Source organism: Rattus norvegicus, chromosome 5 (genome assembly GCF_036323735.1).
Source record: "Rattus norvegicus strain BN/NHsdMcwi chromosome 5, GRCr8, whole genome shotgun sequence".
NCBI classification, from domain to species: Eukaryota; Metazoa; Chordata; class Mammalia; order Rodentia; family Muridae; genus Rattus; species Rattus norvegicus.
The window spans coordinates 11,120,426-11,142,864 of record NC_086023.1 but is presented as its reverse complement, the minus strand read 5'-3'; the positions used below and the strand labels follow the sequence as shown (position 1 = coordinate 11,142,864).

General features: G+C 44.2%; 1 protein-coding gene across 5 annotated transcripts in view; it reads right to left on the bottom strand.

Moving 5' to 3' along the window:
• Positions 1 to 1,684: 1,684 nt before the first annotated feature.
• The window catches only part of Slco5a1 (solute carrier organic anion transporter family, member 5A1), a 129,180-nt gene continuing 108,425 nt past the window's right edge, over positions 1,685 to 22,439 (bottom strand). For 4 of the 5 annotated variants that reach the window (XM_039109745.2, XM_008763495.4, XM_039109744.2 and 1 more), the window contains 4 exons: positions 21,142 to 21,301; positions 19,130 to 19,371; positions 13,718 to 13,782; positions 1,685 to 7,423 (listed from right to left, as the gene is read on the bottom strand). In XM_039109745.2, coding sequence (XP_038965673.1) covers positions 6,963 to 7,423; positions 13,718 to 13,782; positions 19,130 to 19,371; positions 21,142 to 21,301 — 928 coding nt within the window. In that variant the 3' untranslated portion in view covers positions 1,685 to 6,962. 5 annotated transcript variants of the gene reach the window in all.

Below are 22,439 nucleotides of genomic sequence, written 5' to 3'. Positions count from 1 at the left end.
TAAAATCTTCTAGAATCAAAGTGGTTCCTTGAACCATCGTCGTTGGGCCTGTGGGTTGGAGAAGGAAGATTCCAAACCTGGGAGTTTGGGAAGTTCCCCTGTATGAGGGCTAGGAAACCCAGTAGACAGTAATGTTTTTGGTCCTAGTTCACAGTCACTAGCTTCAGAGTGAGGCAGCATCCCTCACTTCTGTGTGAATGGTTTTCCTGGTGACTGTGGTGCAGAGGATCTCCCAGTTGCACATGCACACTCATATGCCAGCCAAGGTACTTGGGACCGTTGTGACCCCTTCAGCATGCCATGAGGTGTGTAGGGGGAGCACGGAATGGAACAATCATCCTTCCAGCGAGAGTGCTCAAAGCAGACTAAATATATCTACTCAGGGCTTCAGCCCGTGACTCATGCTGCTGTTTCCGTCTCTTTCACCTCCCGCATCTCACCCAGAAATTTCAGATGCCAGCACATTCGGGGAAACTCCTGTGAGTCGGGAGAGGCATCGAAACCCAGTGTTGGTTGGACCTGGAGGACCGTGTTAAGTGGAACCGTTTGGTGGACACAGAGAGACAGCTAACACATGCTCTCACTCCTGTGGGAGAGTTCGGAGTTTTAGTCTGATTAAAATAGAGCACCCACTGAGGATGAGCGGAGGCTGGGAGGGGTGTGGGGGGGGGGAGGCGAGGTGGTGAGACTTACGAGACACAACCTCTGACCTGCAGTAAGGTAGGGCAACTATTTGACACCTGACTGTATATCTCGAATGCCTGGTAGGAAAGAGTTTGGATATCCTCAATACAACGAAATCATGTCTGAGCTGAAGGACAAACCAATGACCTCAAAATACATTGGCTGTCCTCTGGGCGCCATAACTCTGACGCAGGGGTTATGTGGGGTTGGACAGTTTTAGGCACATGTACATTCTGGCGCCTTTTCTACCCAGGTGAAGTTCGAGCACAAAATCCGTTTCAGAGACTGAGTCCAGACTGTCTGGAAGCAGGGCGGGGGCAGGGCTTCTGACTCATTCATTGGCAGAGGTTTGCTCATCTCACCTTAGGAACTTCTTTGCTTGAAGCCTTCTCAGTATTTGCAACTCTGTGGAAGAGTGAGCGGGGCGCCTTTGCAGACTTCTCAGCAGAGCCAGCTCTGCTAACAACAGGCAGAACATGCTAACCTTAGCCCCCACCTTCTTCTCTGGAGCCCAGGAAGTTAGGCAAACCTGGACTAACTCCATCTAGTGGCACAGGTTGGTGGTTTACTTCCGGGACTCTTCTTGCCTTAACCCAGAAACTGGGAACAGCAATAAAAGTTCCTCATGGTGCGGATTCAAACTGGGGCCTCTGGCCTTCCATCCCTGAGGGACATGTGCACACAAGCATTAAAATTATATCTGAGTGTTGTGAAGCCAGAGAGGAAGAGGTAAGCACCCTCTGTCAAGTCACACAGGATAGGATAGAGTTCCGCAGTCTAAAAGTCTGCTGAATTTGAGTAAATGATAAACTACCTAAAAGAAATCTCTTAGGAAGTTCATAAGGAAAAAAAATGCTTTAATGGGCTCCTTAAACTGTGGTCATAATAATTTCTGCACAGAACATTCTGCCTGTAGATACAGTCAACATCGGGCTGATGTATGGGCCACTCTGGTGCCTCGAGTCACGTCAAACAACAACAAAATTTAGAGACAACCAAGTTTCAATCCAACACACTTTATTTTTTTTGAACTTTTCCCCCCCTTAATTTTCAATAATCAAGTATTCATGATGTTGTAAACCCAGGTTTATTAGTCCTTTGACAATCAGTTTCATTAGACATAAAGAAGTAAGTCATACGGCCCTTACCATAGCAGATCTCCAAATAAATATTTGTTCTAAAAACCACAAAAATGAAACTCTACATTATGACTCAAAGCAGCCTTTCATCACAAACATGCCTCTACAGAGAAGCACATAGACACACAGCCAGAAAGATACACACACGCACACACACACACACACACACGCACATACGCACACTCCACAGATATCCTAATACCAGTTTGACACAGTTTCACATTTCCTTACACTACAAAGTAAAGGCTGGCCTTGGACTTCATTCTCTAGATCATCATTTAAGTTTGGGGTAGAGGTATATACTGAAGACAAATGCCCACTGGGGAGTCTTACTCCTCGGTTTACTTTAGAACAGCCTTACCATTACTTTTGTTTTCAATAACATTAGTTTCTTTACTTTCCATATATAGAGTAAACTACCAGTCAGAGACAACAGCATCCAACCCAGAGCTGAAGAGCAGCTCCCAGGGCTTGAAACTTTCCGTAGAAGATAGAAGATTATCTAAATGTGTTTTTATCTCTCTGAAATTATTTTTTAGCATCTGATCATTCTCCCACTGACCTTTGTGTAGAAGAGGACTCCCCAGTACACTTCCCAGTTTTGCATTAGAGTTTCTGGACTGTGGAAATGAAGTCAGCGGGGTTTGTCCTCTCGGGGGAACCCCCAGATTTCCAAACGCAAAGCACTGAAACACTGACTTCAGAGAGGAACATGCGTCTGCAAACACTTTAGCACCGAGGCATTTTATATTTAATGTTGCCAAAGCCAACAGCAGTAAGGTGAGTTTCTGGTCACATTTGACCCTCCATAAGGCTGAGGACAAATGAACTGCTTAAATTAAACCTCTTCAGACAAACACAAATCTGGTTGAAGCAGCACAACAGGAAGTCTGGGACAGACAACGCCAGCAGTATCTTCTTGGCCTTCGACAGTCAGGTAGACCACAAACTACCAGTAAAGGTGAGTTGACAGAAGAGGGAAAAGGCAAAGTACACGAGGCCACTAGCCTCACCTGCCAGCCATCCCTCCTGACCGCGGAAGGCTACTCACAAGTCTGCAGAACAGAATTAGCGAATCTGGCTTTTCAGGGACTTACAACATTCTGGTTTCTATCTGCTACGTAGAATACTCAGCATGTACCTATGTAGCAACAGATACCTTCACACTCTGCACCTCTAGACACACACACACACACACACACACACACACACACGTACTGTCACAAGTTATTATCAGCTAGCACCTTAGGCAAGTGCTTGCCTTGCTACAGAGCTCATGGGAGAGTTCCCATGGGGGCTTTGGGTCCCTCCACACTGTAGTGATGTTCCTTGGTGCACACAGGGTTCTACGAAGCAGCCTCAAAAACAAAACAAAGAAGACACTTCCTGGCTAGAAGTTCATCAAAGACTGTGAGCTAGAACTGTGGACCGAACAGAAGTTTTGGATGGTTGGTGAGACAGGATTTCTGAGACCTCTGGGAGCCCCACTCTAGCAACTCCTGTGGGTGCTGGCTTCCCTGAGTGCAAAGATATAGTTTACCATCACAGTCACCTGAGGTGACAGACGGAGTCTGTGGTTTGTAGTCCATTTTCTATGTTCTTTTTAAATCTTCACTAAGACTCTGAAAACCCACGGCTGTCTATGAGTTAGCAGAAATGTTAATCTACTGACAAGAGAAAGAAATAAATAATACACCTGAAACACCCAAAGCTCAGATTCAACCAGCCAGAATTAACCCTTTCTTCATAACATTTCACTTTAGGAAATTCTGCTAAGATCCTAATTAATAACCAAACTGGGTGTGTTCTCAATTAAACTCAACCCATAAATAAACATTTGAAGTAAGTTATAATGAATGATTTTAGTATTATACTTGGCTACATAAATAACATTTACTTTGAGAATCTAGTTAAACATGAAGTGTGGGTGGTTCACACGGGCGTGTGCTATGTTTCCTCTATTCATACAAGGAAATAAATGTCTCTAAAGAATGTCTCTATAACTTCAAAAACAATAGTACATCAAACAGTGATAGGTGCTAACCTATTTTACAGTGGACATATCACTCATCCCCTGTCACTGCTACTCTGAGCCACCCGAAGAACTGGCTTCAACTTTCTGAGCCTAGGGTTTCAAATCTGCTTTTTAAACAAACAAATAAAAAATGCTCTCCAGAGAAGACTGGGGTGCTGCTCAGGGAACATGGGCCTGAGGTCATATGCAAGGTCCTGAGCTCAGGCCTGCGCCACTGAAGGAAACCGTGTTTCCTCGCCCGCTCTTAAACTGGAAAATGCAGTGGGTGTTGAATGCTGGGAAACCATCCTGCAAATATTCACCCCAACAAATGCTCTCTTTCTCCCCATCCTCATGGTGTTCCAAATGACTTTTAACTCTCTTCAACCTGTGAGGGCACCTCCACAACACAAGAACCTCATACTAGGAAGAAAATCAAAAGAAGGTTCCTCCACCACCTTCCTCCCTCTGCCCTTGGGAGTTTCTAAGTCCATAAGCTTCGTATTAGATTGGCATACTGAAGCCAAACAAGACAATTTAATTTATAGAGATGATACAAGAACAACTTGCCTTTTGTCAAAACAACCCAAAAGCCTATGCTCAGAAAGCAGTTAGTTTCTGTTACGAGCTGCGGCCACAAGGAAAGCAACCAGTTTGCCAGAAACGGAAGACCTCTTCTATCAGCACAATTGAATGGCACTGCCTATGAAATACTCACTCCGTGGCTATGCAATATTCAGATGATGCTACTGGAGCTAAGACATCTGGGGAGCAATCTTTAACTGATATAGAATGCAGAACTTCATTCCCTCATGACTTTCAGGACCTAGTGTACAATCACCACTAGTACATTAATGATACACCTGCTACTTAATATCAATATTTAATATTTGCATGCTGTAGTGCACTTCCAAGGTCTTCGAGTTCTGACCTCTGCATCCCATAGGATCTCAAGGAGCAATGAATGGCATCAACACATAACCAGTGCTCAGTCAGAAACTGCTGAACTGAATTCAAGGTAGAGGAAGGGACCAGAAGCGTTCTAATCACCCTTGGTGAGCCCATCAATCTTAGTACCAAAACAGGACCAATTCCACCAGAAGTTTCTTAATAAAATATCTTAATATCACAGAAAAAAATTAAGAAAGCACCACCTCTCTACAACCTAATCAGCTTAGCATCAACACCAAAGGACACTTATTATCCCTTCTAAAGAATGACAGTCACCCACAGAGGCCAGTGAGGGACACCAACTCCCAAGAGTACACCGTGGGCTGACCTGCAAGACTTTATGAAAACCTCTCATGTTTGTTACTCTGGTCAAAAATCTGACACCCAGCATTCACAATCTATCCTAGCTAAGCATCCCACCTCCATGGCAGCCAAGCCCAGGAGTCAAAGAAGATTCTTTTCACCTAGGCACTAGCTCTGCCTCTTATAGACATTACCCAGAAAACCACTTGACTTGTGGGCTTCCTACACGGGCAGGAAGTCAATTCTATACCAGGAACTGTAATAAGAATATTCATAATTCTACCTGTGTGCCCTGCCAAGATTGAATGGATCATGGCCCTTCTGTCAGCCACCTCTCTTCCAGACGAGGAAACATTTCCTGAGGTCACCTTACATGACATGAGTTCTTTGACAGAGAGGCTATAATTTTATGGTGCATTGGACATCTTGGTCCAGTGTAGCCAGATCCCATGAGTTACCAACTGTTGGATGCACAAAGGTTTGCCAAGAGGCCTCTGACGTAAGAACACCATACAGAAAGCATCCTGAGCAGCCTAAAGCCGAGAGACAAAGATAAACAGCTGTCAGTGGACCTGAGGTGCCTTTAGGAAGGGAATTATCCTGTCTCAGAGCCACTTGAGGAAAGACAGAAGAACGGCCATGCAAAGGGCACCGTGAAACGATGAATCCTGCCATACAGGATTCAGTATGGCAGACTGGCTTTCTTTACATTCCAACTCGTTATTTAAGTATGATCATATTCTGTGTTCAGCTGACAAACCTCCCGTCTGCTGGGCAGTGATTTTCATATCCACGGTACAGCTTTCATGACTGAATCATTCATTCTCCAAGGCAACCATGACCACCTTCCACACAGAGAAAACAATCAGTAGAGATTTGCCAGTATGTTAAGAGAGAAGTGAAGTTCCCTAGTTGGGACTCCATCTTACCTCAGGATTTTCTTTATCAACTACTTTGTATGTCAAAGTAGCAGTAACTCTTAGCGAGTTTCAGTGGGCCCTTAGAGCTGCGAGAGTTCCTCGGAAGAGAAGATCATCATTTCCTCCCCATCGAGCATCTCAGATTAGTTTCCAGCCGTACTGTTTAGCACACTAGTTTTAAAGCCCCTTAGGAAAGAATACTGTAGTTTATATATTCAAGCCAGCAGACGTGCGACTCAGCAGCCTCTTGGTCTACCTTAAGATGGAGTGAATGGACTTAGAGAAAATACTTCTCAAGAAACCCTTCCATTGCACAATAATACAGTTCTTTGAAGCATTGAAGCATTTGAAGGTTTTTTTTTTTTTACCTGATTGATAAGTCTGTTATGGCTTAAATTGCGATTAACAGTGCTTTAGGGAACATTCAGCTTCCACTAAGGAAAAACGTTTCTGCTTTGCTCTCTGAAAGCCAAAGGGACATGCCACACTTTTCTATTTCCAATCAAATTGCATAGTTGAGGCAAATTCAGTTGTGCTTTGCTGCAGAGCTCACAGTAGGTGCTCAAATCTAAAAACTCTTGACTTGCAAATGCAAAGTCCTGGTGAAGCTCACCTTTGTCTGGAGTGTATGCTAATGATATGTATGGTCATAGCCTTTCCCGCGGTTAACCGTGGACCTCGGGCTTCTACCCAAAGGGACTGTGAACATTAAGTGAACCTAGCAGACATGGCGGCAGATCCAGCTAAACTCCTCCCTGGAGGGGGAAGCTGTCCGTCCCGTTGAGGTACCGAGCCCTCAGCAACAGTGGCTGTGTGTACTGAGTATTGTTGGTTTGAGGATTGTGTCTGTGGAGGTTTACAAAAGGAAAGAAGGCACAGGTGTTTCTCAACTTGCCGTGTTCAACTCAACCAACAACACAAGTCTTCCTTCTCCAGGCTCCAGCAGGGATGCTACAGAGCGGCATCGAGGCTCTCGTCCAGCCCTCGGTCTGCAGAGGAACTTTCTGCTTCTGAGAAAGGTCCAGGATATGTCAGTGTGGTGCCCGGGAATCCCTTCTGCAGAGCAGTTTCCTCGTGGGATTCCCCCTGGGTGCTGAAGGCTGGGCACGATGTAGTCCGGGAGTATTTCTCGGCTTTGCTGGGCCGGCCCACATGCTCGCTCACAGTGCTCAGCGGGAAGTCTCTGCACCGCCGCCTCTGCAGCTCGTCCTCTTTGTACTTGATAGAGTACCAGGCCAGGAAAATGAAAATAAAGCCAACAAACTTGAGGCCAGCCGCCAGGCCAAAGTAGACGAAACGAAATGACGTCACGTTGTACTCCCAGCAGGAGCCCTGCACTCCGCACTCCTGCTGCCAGAGCATACAGGTGGTGTCAATCACGGCTCCAAAGTAAATCGGAGTAGGAATGTATGCTGCCATCATGGGGAGAAAGGAAAACACAGAGATATAGCACAGCTCGTAAGAGAAAACCATCTGTAATGAGCAAGATGCTTGTTTGTCAATGCCAAGAGAATGATTTTCATTTAATTGAATTTTCTTAAAGACGTTTTCCTCTAATTGCAATTTGCTTATGGAAATAAGCACCAGAGACTTAGCGTCTTTCACTTTACAACTCAGAGTGCCCTTGTGCTTTTTAGGTTGATATTAGTAGCTTCCGCTTTCTCTGGGTGCCAGGTCCTTACACTGGACCCTTGATAAAAGTTTTCACGATGAGACTTGAGTTGAAAGAACTGCCTAGTGCCCGGAATGCCAGCACAAAATCCTCTCAAACTTAACGCTGGACCTTGACACCCTTAAGTCAGACTGGAGCAGGATAGAAAGACAGAGAATGTGAAGGGCATCCGGGAATAGAAAGAAGTCGGCCCTAAGTCTTTTGAAGTTGAAAGTCAAAAATTTTACAATGAACGGCTGGGGAGGTGGCTCGGTGGGTAAAGCGCCTGCTCTGTGTCCGTGAGGATCAGAATGCAAATTTCCAGAACCCACATGGAAAAAGCTGTTCATAGCCAGCACATGTCTAACTCCAGAGCAGCCCGAGGGCTCCCGAGCCAGCCAACCTAGGAAAACATTCAGACTAGCTCAGGGTCAGGGAGAAAGATAAAGATGAGCCAGCTATGGAGGTACGAATGTTTAATCACAGGACTCTGAAGGTAAAGGTAAGAGCTCTGTGAGCTTGAAGTCAGTCTGGTCTACATAGTGAGTTTCAGATCAGTCAGAAGTAGATAGTGAGATCCAGGAACTATAAATATATAATTAAATAATGAGTTAGAGAAGCCCAGATGTCAACCTCTGGCCTCAACAAAAGTCTCACACTACCAGCAGCTAACACACACACACACACACACACACACACACACACACACACACACAGAATCTCAATATAATTAACAAAATTCACTATGATTGCCCACATCAAAACAATATTTCTTTTTTAAAGAGGTGTTTTAAAAAAGGATGTTGGAAGAACAGGAATAAAGTATGCAGGAGGCCCGCATCGAAGCCCCTCCCCCTTCTCAGCAGCACCCTGCTATTGCTTGTCACTGCCACTATCACGGACAAGATAATCAAAGCACCTCTGAACTCCATGGTGATCTAGGCCAGTGAGGTTTGTTCAACCCTGTGATGTGTGGTTTTATGAGTCTATCACCCCATCCACTAAACTTCAAAACCACCCTCTGATCTCATTTGCTGAAAAAGCCATTAATGTTTCTTAGAATCCCTTTAAACCAAGTTCGGAGGCTACTAAAGTTGAATATATGGCTGCTGTAAGACACTAGTTAAAACTCTCTCTGAGATGGCCAGGACCACACATCGGTGTGCACTGCCTCTGTCCAAAGGGCCTCCCAGCACGCTCAAGTCTAATCAGTGTCTTAGTAAACGCCTCTGAACTTCTTCCTGTTCACGCTGACATTCTTTCCTGTGGCCCAGTGAGCAGACTCACCTCTCCAAAGCAGAGGTCCCTGACGGAGCCCGCAGTCCACCAAACGACCCCGCTGAGGGCTGTGGCTTCCATTCTGACCCCACTGCAGCTAACAAGACACTTTGAATTTTAACCTCACAAAGGTACTTGGTGCGTGGAGATAACCAGGGCCTCTAATCCATCTATGAAGCTTCTGAAAATCCTAGGAGAAGTTGAAGGTCCCTTGTCTGGGCTCTGTATAACAGACGTCTCTTCCAACTCCACGGGAAAGCAAGCTGACTGCATCAAACTCCAGCACACACTCTTTGCCAAAAACATGCCCCCATACCTAACTCATTCACTTGCCTAAGACCCGTTTCTGTCACTCCCTGAATCTCTTGGACACCACTCTGCCAACATTGTGTCTTGCGTGTTCCTCTACTTTATCTACTACCAACGAGCACTCAAAGCCTTGGCCATTTTGTCACCGCATAAACGCCTTGATACAGAGCCTATTCCTTTTTATGCTCTGCGTCCTGAGAACCTTCATAACAGTCCGTGAGTGCTCAGTGCACAGAGGTAAGAGCCAGCTACGTTAAAGCAACAAGGAAGGAGGGAAGGGAGAGGGATAAAATGAACGCCTGTGAACGGGACTTTGTGAGTAATCTGTACTTGTTGAAAATAAGGTCTAGGGGCTGCAGTGACGGCTCAGCGGCTGAGAGAGTTGGGTGATTTTCCCAGTCCTGAGTCAGGGTCCCAGTACCCACGTAGGCAGCTCACAGCCACCCTCGCTCGAACTCCAGAGTGTCCAGTGCCCACACCTACACACAGACACACATACACACACATAATCAAAAACAATAAAAGCAAATCTTTAACATGAAACCTATAGTAAGATTAAATGGTAGGTTGCTTAAAAACCTGAGAAGTCTTTTTTTCCCCTAGTCTGGTGAAATTCAAATGTGGATGGTTAGCAAAACTATACTTCCGAGCACACGACATAAATGAAGACCACACTGAGCTGAGTATCGTTCCCCATGTGCTGCTCTCTCCTGGAGCATCAGCGATTCCACAGATTCCTGGAATTCTGTTTGCAGTGGCTGTGGGTTGATGACCCTGAGGTCAAAGCTGGCTACTTTCAATAATCAACACCAGGAAAAAAAAATCCTGGTGTGGTTCGTTTGGTGTCAGTAAGACCTGGAAGTGTTTTGAAGATGCTTTTGTTAAAATGTGCTGGTTAAGGAGGGTTTCAGATACATTGTACACAGTGAAGAATCATGATTTCTGCTTTTTGCCATGAACTGAAAGGTGCTACTTTTGTTGTTGTTTAGGACGCTTATTTTATTTATTTATTTATTTATTTATTTATTTATTTATTTATTTATTTATTTAGACTGGGTATTGCAGTGGGCATGGCCCTTGCAGGCCTGGAATGTCTTAAGTACACACTTTCGGCGATGCCCTGCCTCCTCCTCACAAATGTGGAGATTACAGGCGTGCTCACCATATTGCTTGGCTAAAAAAGATGTTCTCAAAAACAGGAGTTTGTCAACTTGATGATTGAGTTGAAAAGGGGAAAAAAATACTTATTAGGGCTCTACTCTCTCAAGGGAGCTGGGTTATTTGATATGAATTTGGGGTAAAGACGAACCAGGAATCTGTAGAATCGCTGATGCACCAAGAGAGAGCAACGCCTGGGGAACGCTTCAGAAAAGAGGACATTTAAAGGCATTTCACCTTTCAAAACTGAACTGTGAGTGAAAAATAAACCAGTTTCCCCACCTTGTCCCATGAACAATGGCTTTGATTAGTCAAGGGAAACAACAGTTGAGGAAAATGAGAGACTGCCACTTAAGAGAAAATGAGCTGGAGGAAGTCAACTGATGGGCATCAAACTCAAATAAATCAGTAGCCTTTCTCTACACAAAAGAGAAACAAGCCGAGAAAGAAATTAGGGAAATGACACCCTTCATAATAGTCCCAAATAATATAAAATACCTCGGGGTGACTTTAACCAAGCAAGTGAAAGATCTGTACGATAAGAACTTCAAGAACTTCAAGCCTCTGAAGAAAGAAATTGAAGAAGACCTCAGAAGATGGAAAGATCTCTCATGCTCAAGGATTGGCAGGATTAATATAGTAAAAATGGCCATTTTACCAACAGCGATCTACAGATTCAATGCAATCCCCATCAAAATACCAATCCAATTCTTCAGAGAGTTAGACAGAACAATTTGCAAATTCATCTGGAATAACAAAAAACCCAGGATAGCTAAAACTATTCTCAACAATGAACTCTAGCAGTATTACAGAGCAATAGTGATAAAAACTGCATGGTATTGGTACAGAAACAGACAGATAGACCAGTGGAATAGAATTGAAGACCCAGAAATGAACCCACACACCTATGGTCACTTGTTTTTGACAAAGGAGCTAAAACCATCCTATGGAAAAAAGATAGCATTTTCAGCAAATGGTGCTGGTTCAACTGGAGGTCAACATGTAGAAGAATGCAGATTGATCCATGCTTATCACCCTGTACAAAGCTTAAGTCCAAGTGGATCAAGGACCTCCATATAAAACCAGATACACTCAAACTAATAGAAGAAAACGTGGGGAAGAATCTCGAACACATGGGCATTGGAGAAAATTTCCTGAACAAAACACCAATGGCTTATGCTCTAAGATCAAGAATCGACAAATGGGAATCTCATGAAACTGCAAAGCTTCTATAGGGCAAAGGACACTGTTGTTAGGATAAAACGGCAACCAACAGATTGGGAAAAGATCTTTGCCAATCCTACAACTGATAGAGAGCTTATATCCAAAATATATAAAGAACTCACGAAGTTAGACTACAGGGAGACAAATAACCCTATTAAAAAATGGAGTTCAGAGCTAAACAAAGAATTCACAGCTGAGGAATGCCGAATGGCTGAGAAACACCTAAAGAAGTGTTCAACATCTTTAGTCTTAAGGGAAATGCAAATCAAAACAACCCTGAGATTCCACCTCACACCAGTGAGAATGGCTAAGATAAAAAACCTCAGGTGACAGCAGATGCTGGCGAGGATGTGGAGAAAGAGGAACACTCCTCCATTGTTGGTGGGATTGCAGACTTGTACAACCATTCTGGAAATCAGTCTGGAGGTTCCTCAGAAAATTGAACATTGAACTACCTGAGGACCCAGATATACCACTCCTATGCATATACCCAAAAGATGTCCCAACATATAACAAAGACACATGGTCCACTATGTTCATAGCAGCCTTATTTATAATAGCTAGAAACTGGAAAGAACCCAGATGCCCTTCAACAGAGGAATGGATAGAGAAAATGTGGTACATCTACACAATGGAATATTACTCAGCTATCAAAAACAATGACTTTATGAAATTCGTAGACAAATGGTTGGAACTGGAAAATATCATCCTGAGTGAGGTAATCTAATCACAGAAAAACACACATGGTGCGCTCTCATTGATAAGTGGATATTAACCCAAATGCTTGAATTACCCTAGATGTATAGAACACATGAATCTCAAGAAGGATGACCAAAATGCGAATGCTTCACTCCTTCTTTAAAAGGAGAACAAGAATACCCTTGGGAGGGAATAGGGAGGCAAAGTTTAGAACAGAGGCAGAAGGAACACCAATTCAGAGCCTGCCCCACATGTGGTCCATACATATACAGCCACCAAACTAGATAAGATGGATGAAGCAAAGAAGTGCAGGCTGACAGGAACCGGATATAGATGTCTCCTGAGAGACACAGCCAGAATACAGCAAATACATAGGCGAATGCCAGCAGCAAACCACTGAACTGAGAACGGGACCCCCGTTGAGGGAATCAGAGAAAGAACTGGAAGAGCTGAAGGGGCTTGAGACCCCATATGAACAACAATGCCAAGCAACCAGAGCTTCCAGGGACTAAGCCACTACCCAAAGACTATACATGGACTGACCCTGGACTCTGACCTCATAGGTAGCAATGAATATCCTAGTAAGATCACCAGTGGAAGGGGAAGCCCTTGGTCCTGCCAAGACTGAACCCCCAGTGAATGTGATTGTTGGGGGGAGGTTGGGGAGGGGAACGCCCATGTAGACAGGGAGGGTTAGGGGGATGTTGGCCCTGAAACCGGGAAAGGGAATAACAATTGAAATGTAAATAAGAAATACTCAAGTTAATAAAGATGGAGAAAAAGGGGGGGTGAGGCTGTGCGTGGACAGGAGGGGTGGGGGTGGGGCAGACGGGGGCAGGAAGCCACAAAGCTTGAAGGAGTGATGAGTTTCCTAAGGGTTACCCTCTTCTGGGTTCACCCCGAAACCCAGAACTTTTCTTGTTGGTGTGCAGTGCCTCTGTGAACTTTTGTGACCTCTCTATTTTTGCTTTTTAAGATCTTTGCCTCAGAAAACTGTACAAGATGAAGCCAATAAAATTATCCCAAAACAGTAAGAACCTGAAGGTACCCAAGTAAAACGCACCCGGTTTCTCTCACATTCCTGTCAAGAGATCTAAAAGTCAAGATAACAAACTCCTGACTTCGATTTCTTAAAATTCAAAACTCTGGGGGAATTTTGTACACCTTCGTATTCAGAGTCAAAAGGAAACTAACCATCTTTTGTTTTGTCCCAGGAGCTTGTCAGCTTTTAGTTGAAATAAAAAAGAAAAAGAAAAATAGGGAAGTGTCCTCTGAACTTGTCAGATTCTTTGGCAAACATCACCAAGCAACTTCTGTTTTTAAAGTACCATAGCATTTGCCTGCTGTAAAGAGGAATTAAGGGCACACTGGAAATTCAGGGACGTACCAAGTGTTCGCAGCAGAACAAACTGCATCCCCAATGCGAAGGGCCTTTCCTCATCTTCCACGGACCTACGGGGAAGAAGGAAAAATGGTTTAGAACTGTGGCTCCAAGGAAACGCCTGTCAGACCAAGCCTGCCCTAGGCAGAACCATAAGCTAAGCAGGTACGTTCCCAGAATATTCATCCTGGAGAATTTACTAACAGTGACCAACCAAGATTCCCTTCATAAATCACCATCAGAGACTGGCTAACTGTGTCTGTGGGAATAATGGGAGACGGGTAAGGCTCTTGACTGAAGGGGGAGCTCCTCTAAATGAGCAGCCCAAATCCCTTCACTAAGAAAAAAATGTAAAAATTGATCCTAACCATTGCAGTCTCATTTTCTCTGTCTGGCAGAATGTTCCAGACTGGAAGGTGTATCCAACGAAAACCACTCTCATAATTCTTTCGAGATTGGGGGAAAGTATGTGCTGGCTAGTTTTATGTCCACTTGACACAGCAAGAATTATCTGAAAGGAGGCAACTTCAATAAAGAAAACGCTTCCATAAGATTTGACTGTAGATTGTTTTCTTAGTTGGTGATTGATGGGGAAGGGCCCGTCCAATCATGGGTGGGGCCGTCATGGACTAGAGATCCTGAGTTCTATAAGAAAGGAGGCCTAGCAAGCTAACAGAAGCAAGCCAGTCAGCAGCACCCCTCTAGATCTCTGCTTCAGCTCCTGCCTGCAGGTTCCTGCCCTGTGTGAGTTCCTGTCCTGACCTCCTCCAGTGATGGACTGTGATGTAGAAGTGTCAGCCAGATAAAACCTTTCCTCTGCAACTGGCTTTCGGCCATGATGTTTCATCTCAATAGAAATCTTAATTAAGACCCGAGGATCCCGGCCCGCAGCAGCTCTCTGCTCCCAAACCCCGTGGGAGAGAGACCTCACCGCCTGATCAGGTGGGTACTCCTGAGGCTGCAGAGCAGAAGAGACCACCAACACTGCCCACCCCTGCCCACATCCCTGGCCCAAGAAGCAACTGTATAAGGCCTCTGGGTTCCCGTAAGGGAGGGCCCAGGAGCGGCAGGACCCCTGCGCCTGAGACACCGCCGGAACCTGAAAGAAACAGACCGGATAAACAGTTCTCTGCACCCAAATCCCGTGGGAGGGAGAGCTGAACCTTCAGAGAGGCAGACACGCCTGGGAAACCAGAAGAGACTGCACTCTGTGCACATCCAGACGCCAGAGGAAAACACCAAACGTCATCTGGAACCCTGGTGCACGGAGGCTCCCGGAAAGAGCGGCGCAGATCTTCCCGGTTGCTGCCGCCGTGGAGAGGACTTAGGCAGTACCCCACGAGCAAACTTGAGCCTTGGGACCACAGGTAGGACCAACTTTTCCCCTGCAAGAAACCTGCCTGGTGAACTCAAGACACAGGCCCACAGGAACAGCTGAAGACCTGTAGAGAGGAAAAACTACACGCCCGAAAGCAGAACACTCTGTCCCCATAACTGGCTGAAAGAAAACAGGAAAACAGGTCTACAGCACTCCTGACACACAGGCTTATAGGACAGTCTAGCCACGGTCAGAAATAGCAGAACAAAGTAACACTAGAGATAATCTGATGGCGAGAGGCAAGCGCAGGAACCCAAGCAACAGAAACCAAGACTACATGGCATCATCGGAGCCCAATTCTCCCACCAAAGCAAACACGGAATATCCAAACACACCAGAAAAGCAAGATCTAGTTTCAAAATCATATTTGATCATGATGCTGGAGGACTTCAAGAAAGACATAAAGAACTCCCTTAGAGAACAAGTAGAAGCCTACAGAGAGGAATCGCAAAAATCCCTGAAAGAATTCCAGGAAAACACAATCAAACAGTTGAAGGAATTAAAAATGGAAATAGAAGCAATCAAGAAAGAACACATGGAAACAACCCTGGACATAGAAAATCAAAAGAAAAGACAAGGAGCTGTAGATACAAGCTTCACCAACAGAATACAAGAGATGGAAGAGAGAATCTCGGGAGCAGAAGATTCCATAGAAATCATTGACTCAACTGTCAAAGATAATGTAAAGCAGAAAAAGCTACTGGTCCAAAACATACAGGAAATCCAGGACTCAATGAGAAGATCAAACCTAAGGATAATAGGTATAGAAGAGAGTGAAGACTCCGAGCTCAAAGGACCAGTAAACATCTTCAACAAAATCATAGAAGAAAACTTCCCTAACCTAAAAAAAGAGATACCCATAGGCATACAAGAAGCCTACAGAACTCCAAATACATTGGACCAGAAAAGAAACACCTCCCGTCACATAATTGTCAAAACACCAAACGCACAAAATAAAGAAAGAATATTAAAAGCAGTAAGGGAAAAAGGTCAAGTAACATATAAAGGCAGACCTATCAGAATCACACCAGACTTTTCGCCAGAAACTATGAAGGCCAGAAGATCCTGGACAGATGTCATAGTCATACAGACCCTAAGAGAACACAAATGCCAGCCCAGGTTACTGTATCCTGCAAAACTCTCAATTAACATAGATAGAGAAACCAAGATATTCCATGACAAAACTAAATTTACACAATATCTTTCTACAAATCCAGCACTACAAAGGATAATAAAGGGTAAAGCCCAACATAAGGAGGCAAGCTATACCCTAGAAGAAGCAAGAAACTAATCATCTTGGCAACAAAACAAAGAGAAGAAAAGCACACAAACATAACCTCACATCCAAATATGAATATAACAGGAAGCAATAATCACTATTCCTTAATATCTCTCAACATCAATGGCCTCAACTCCCCAATAAAAAGACATAGATTAACAAACTGGATACACAATGAGGACCCTGCATTCTGCTGCCTACAGGAAACACACCTCAGAGACAAAGACAGACACTACCTCAGAGTGAAAGGCTGGAAAACAACTTTCCAAGCAAATGGTCAGAAGAAGCAAGCTGGAGTAGCCATTCTAATATCAAATAAAATCAATTTTCAATTAAAAGTCATCAAAAAAGATAAGGAAGGACACTTCATATCCATCAAAGGAAAAATCCACCAAGATGAACTCTCAATCCTCATCTTCGGTTGGTTTATATACAAGTGTGCAATTTCTAGGCTTGAAAGTAAAATGATGCTATCTGGTGCTGGATAGAGGAGCCTTATTTTTTATTATGGCAGCTTGCTATTTTTGTAACATGGTGATTTGGTTGAACACAATAAAGTACAGTAGTAACTGAAAAAAAATTATTGATTCAAGAGTGCCCAGCCTACTGTGGTATAAGAAAGCAGGCTGAGGGGTTGGGGATTTAGCTCAGTGGTAGAGCGCTTGCCTAGCAAGCGCAAGGCCCTGGGTTCGGTCCCCAGCTCCGAAAAAAAGAAAAAAAGAAAAAAAAAAGAAAGCAGGCTGAGCAAACCACAAGGATCAAGACGATAAACGGTGTCCATCATGGTCTCCGCATCAGCTCCTGCCCCTGGGTTCCTGCTTTGAGCTCTTGCCCTGGCTTCCCTTCTTGGTGGTCTATAAGCTATCCAATAAAATAAACCTTTCCTTCCTCAAAAAAAAAATACTATTTAATGAGTTTTGTCATAATTGTATGTGCTATAATATCACAAGGCATTTATAATGTAATGCTATTTATACAAATAAAATGCACATGACTTGTAACTGAAAAAAAAAGAAATCTTAATTAAGTCAAAGTAAAGGCAGACATTACAAACATACGCACACACGTGCATACACACATGCACATGCATACATATGCACACACAACAGACACATGCACACACACAAAAAGCCAGAGAAAAAATAAGCTTCACCAAGCCACGCTCTCCTCTGAAAACTGATGTCCTAGGTAAGTCCCATGTGGTGGAAAGACTGGAACTTATGGATTTTGCAATTAGCAGAGATTAAATGACCCCTCTTCAGAGATTTGGTGTTGTTGACTCACAAATTTTCTTTTTTTTTTGACCCCGCCCTTGCCCCAACTCATAAATTTTCATGCTCAAACCGAACATCGGTACAGTGAGGTGGCCTTTCTAGAGTCTACCTCACTCCTTACAGAGTTACAGTGGGAACAGAATGAGATGTTTCAGGTAGGTAAATTTACTAACAGGTCACAGAGTGTTCACACGATGAAGTACTTTATGCTTTTTATCTCATGCACACTAGTTCTAGACATGGAGTGGAACATTTTCCGAGCCTGGGACCCTTACTTTCACCCTCATATTATCTGCGCCTCCTACCCATTTGCTGGCTCTGCCTACATGACGACTCCACCAGGACCTGCTGACAGTGAGTAAACCCATGAGCCCTGCATGCCTTGCTTCCTCCCATTCAGGAATGTCTATCTCAGGGTCCAGTGAGGAAGAAGTCAGCATGTGATACAGGCTGACACTCTCAGCGAGCATGTTTCTCACCCCTTGCCCAGCATTGTGGGGTTAGAAGAACTGAGGGGAAAGGAGCAAGGGTGGACTCCCTCAGGCTTCTGCTGTACCACATCCCTGTTCCCTGCAACCCACAGTGTGTCCTTCAGGCTTCCCAAGTGTCCTTTCCTAGCTGGTCACGTGTGCACAGCCTTCAATGCAAGTAATAGCAAATTGAGCTGAATGCAACAGAACAAAAGGAGCTTCCAAGTCCTCTCCTAGGAGAAAAACCAAACCAAACCAAAACAAAACAAAACAAAAACCCAACCAGGATCTGCAATACAGCATGAAAGCACAACCTGACCGACCGAAAGCTCAGATTCCAAGTCTATCCTTCCCTTGATTCGGAGCCAAGACTTTATACAATGGTAAAATTAAGGAGCTCAGCAGTTTGAAATGCAAGCTCAGCATAGTTCCTCGCTGATCCCAAAGGTGCAGTATTAAGTATCCACGATGCCAGAGATGATACCCTTTGCAATGTTCACAATCCACTCACTTTGCCAAAGTATTTCTGCCCTCCTCAAGGGTCTGGCTTCTTGACATTAGCATAGAGATGGCTCTCTCTCTCTCTCTCTCTCTCTCTCTCTCTCTCTCTCTCTCTTTCTCTCTCTCTCTCTGCATCTTTTGCATGCCTGCTGCCTTTGACGGGGACAGGAAGGTGTCAGATGTAACTGGAGTTACAGAAGGTTATGTGCGTAGGTACTGGGAATCAAACCCAGGTCCTCTGGAAGAGCATCTAGCGCTCTTAACCACAAGCCATTGCACCAGTCCCGTAAATCTGGCTTTCAACTCATGATGTCTGACCTCATAGCACAAAGGCTTCAGACACTAAAATCACTGGGAAGAAAGTTTAATAAATAATCAGAATAGCGCCCCGCTGGAAAAAATCTAGAATAAACAATGTTTCAGCCATCTTGCATGCAACCTTAATATCCCCTGTGTTGTTTGGCTTCTGTCCTCCTGCAATACGCTCTCTTGAGTACTGCCTGGTACTGTTCTTACCTGAGTGTCACTATAATGGCTGACGGTTGAGCACACGCTGTGATGAAGGTAACTATGAAAAGGAAGACCAAGAAGGGGATGAGGGTATTGCAGGCTCGCTTGCATTTCCCAGACACAGCGTAGCCGTTCTCATTGAGATAGGTCTTCACGATGACCACTCGAAGTTGGCTGCGCTGCCCCACTGTGGGCGGGGTGATCACTTGTCGGCTTTGGACACAAGTGCACTCTGTGTAATTTCGGACCTGAGTAGCAAATAAAGATAAGTCATATACTGGTCAAAAATAAAGCCTGTCACTGGAATATTGACAAAGTAAGAATGCTTGAAAATAACTATAGGATTTTAAACAACGTGAGATCTTTCACACAAAGCACTTTCTTAACAGCACTACTGCACTAAAGGGTCAACGTTTCCCTTGATAATATCAAAACCTGCTAGTCGGACTGTTTAACCAGAAACTTCCCTAAGAAGTGTCAAACCTCAATTGTATGACATGCCACATGCTCGGTGCGACTCACAAACACACTTGTTAAACTTGTAGACTCCCAGTTAGTGGAGCCTTTAAAACAGAAACTGGCTTGATTCCTATGTGTGCTCACCAGAGCGCCTAGCACACACCTGAGCACACAGCGAATCCTGAAACAAGCATCTGCCAAACTCCTAACAAACATGATGGCTTCCGCTGTGGCCTAGGGTTGCCGGCTTCAGTACCGGTGATGAGAAACTTCCCATTGGCTACTCCCATTTACCATCCTTTCAATCCCCTCAACAGGCTGGTGACCTCCACATGGAAGGATGAAGTTGTCAGTGCGTCCGTCTGTACTGTAGCCTTGGCCCCGGTTCTGGTCTCTGACAGACTCCAGCCATCTGAAAACCCTACTGTGCTCAACAGCCCTTGTTCATTTTCTCCAGCACATATCTAAGCCCTACTGAGTAGGACATCCTGTTAGAGGGCACTGAAGAGGGGTGAGGGAGGCCAAGTCTTCTCCAGTAACCACCGCTTGTATCTACTGAGCAGACACGATGATCAAAACAGAACTCTTCTGGGTGTTACTCAATGTTACCAAAACAAGGTAAGAAACGCTAAACTGAACAATTAGTCCTATGCCTATAGTGTTACTTCTTACTAGATGGAAATTGACCAGACTAGTTCTCATGGTAACTGCTTAAAACAGTACAGGTTAGGTGGAGGAGTTTGGCCATTTAGACCATTAAGGATGTCCAGTCTTCAACAGGGGGATCACTGCAAAGAAACTATTTCGTGCCTTCAATACAGTCACACTCCAGAGCTTGTCAGCAATGTCATTGGGAACCAGCAATAGTAATTTCCATGTTGCCCTCTGGTGTCAAATTCAGAAAAAAAAGTGACACCCCTAAACTCTAGGTCAATGGTATAGTCTCTAGATTTGCACAGAAGAAGCAAATGCATTTTAACCTTTAAATTAGGGCAATCACCTCCCATCTGTTCTCATGCTAACATCCAAATTGGGCTCAGTAACGAATAGAGTAGAATATAAAAACCTTCTCCCACAGTATTAAAGTCTATTTATAATTCACAGGGAAGAGAAGTCTCAGAATAGACTATTCTTCAGCTGACAGAAATATCTTTACTCTGGATGTTAAGGGGTGGGGGAGAAAGTTAAGTGACAGGCTTATGAAAAACGGTCACCGCCCATCTTCACATCCACCACTTAGCCTCTAGTCTCTTTTCAACGCCAAGTGTGGTAACCTTGACCTTCAGATCCATTACAAAGAGCCTGACAGAGGGACGAATGGACCGAAAGCCTTATCAGGTTTCCCTGAGTTGGCCTGAATGTAAAGTAGAAGCCAGCTCTTGAGGACCAGAACACCACACCCACATCCTCGCAGGAGGTGTTTTTCCGAGATGCCTGCAGGGCTATTTTGGAGCCTCATGAACAAGGGGAACCAAAGTCATTGTGGATCCCTGGGGTCCCATCACCTATCTCGTGATGCCAGTCTCACAATAGAAGAGCTGCTTCTGGTGTCTACTCACCCCCGTGGTAAGATTGCCACTGTTAATGCAGCCAGCCAGACAAGGGTTGAAGTACGTGATCCCATCTGATCCACAGACTGGTTCATATTCATGTATTTTACAACCACAATTAACATTACAACTTCCTGTCAGATTCCTATGGGGCATGGTCAGAGACGGTCTGAGAGAGAGAGAGAGAGAGAAAGAGAGAGAGAGAGAGAGAGAGAAAGAGAGAGAGAGAGAGAGAGAGAGAGAGAGAGAGAGAATTTAAAAAAAAATGAGTAAGACCGAGAATGGAATTATAAGGAAACAATCTTGACAGCAAGCGAATTGTCTATTTTAGAGACAATATTCCCATGAATCAGATGTATGACACCATGAAGTAGCCACCTTCTGTTGTTATTTCTACAAATTTACAACAAAGCCTAAGAAAAATGTTTTCATTAGATGAAATTTATTCAAATTATCTGTGCTGTCTCAACCCCAATGTCCACCTTCATCAACAAAACGAACTCATGTCTGAGTCCAGTGACTTGAACCCTCATAGAACTCTTTGCTGGGAAAACACTTGGCTCTGTGTCTTAATGAGTCTAGATCATGACTTATTCCATTGGACTTGATTTGGGGCCCACTGGGGATTAAACCCAGCAATCAGTGCACACAAGGCATGAATTCCAGCACTGAGACACACACCCTACCTTAGTTCATTTATAATTTCTATATAATACTCCTATACATTTGTGGAGTGTGTGTGTTATTTCAATATATATTACATGATAAACCAATCAGATTAATTACCATGACTTTTACCTCAAACATTGCGTTTTTGAACTATGAAATAGAGAAAGCACATTTCATTACTGAATCTTTAAAATTATTGTGAGCACACAGACATGGAATCTACCCATCAGCCACCGTTACCAGAGTAGGTTCTATTTATCAAAACTTTGAACTGTTCTAGAGTAACTTATTAAAGGAACAGAGTAAACTTAGAAAATCAAGGGTAAGTGATTTGCAATGGTGGCCAGTTAGGAATCCTATCACTAGCTTGACAGAAATAACTAAACAAGAAAGATTAAGCAGAAATCACTAGAAATGCCCAAATGCAAGTCAAAGTCAAACAAGGTCGGCCTTGTTTTCCAATGGAGTCACAGTGCCAGACGCAAAGAAGTGACATAACATGTAAGTCCAAGAAACTCCACCCAAGGCAAATCCATTCAAACCATAGCTATAAAGATGATATGATGATATGAGAGATGATATGTAAAGGCACAAGATGGGGAGGAGGCGTAAAATGGCAGCGAAGGAGGGGAAGGCAG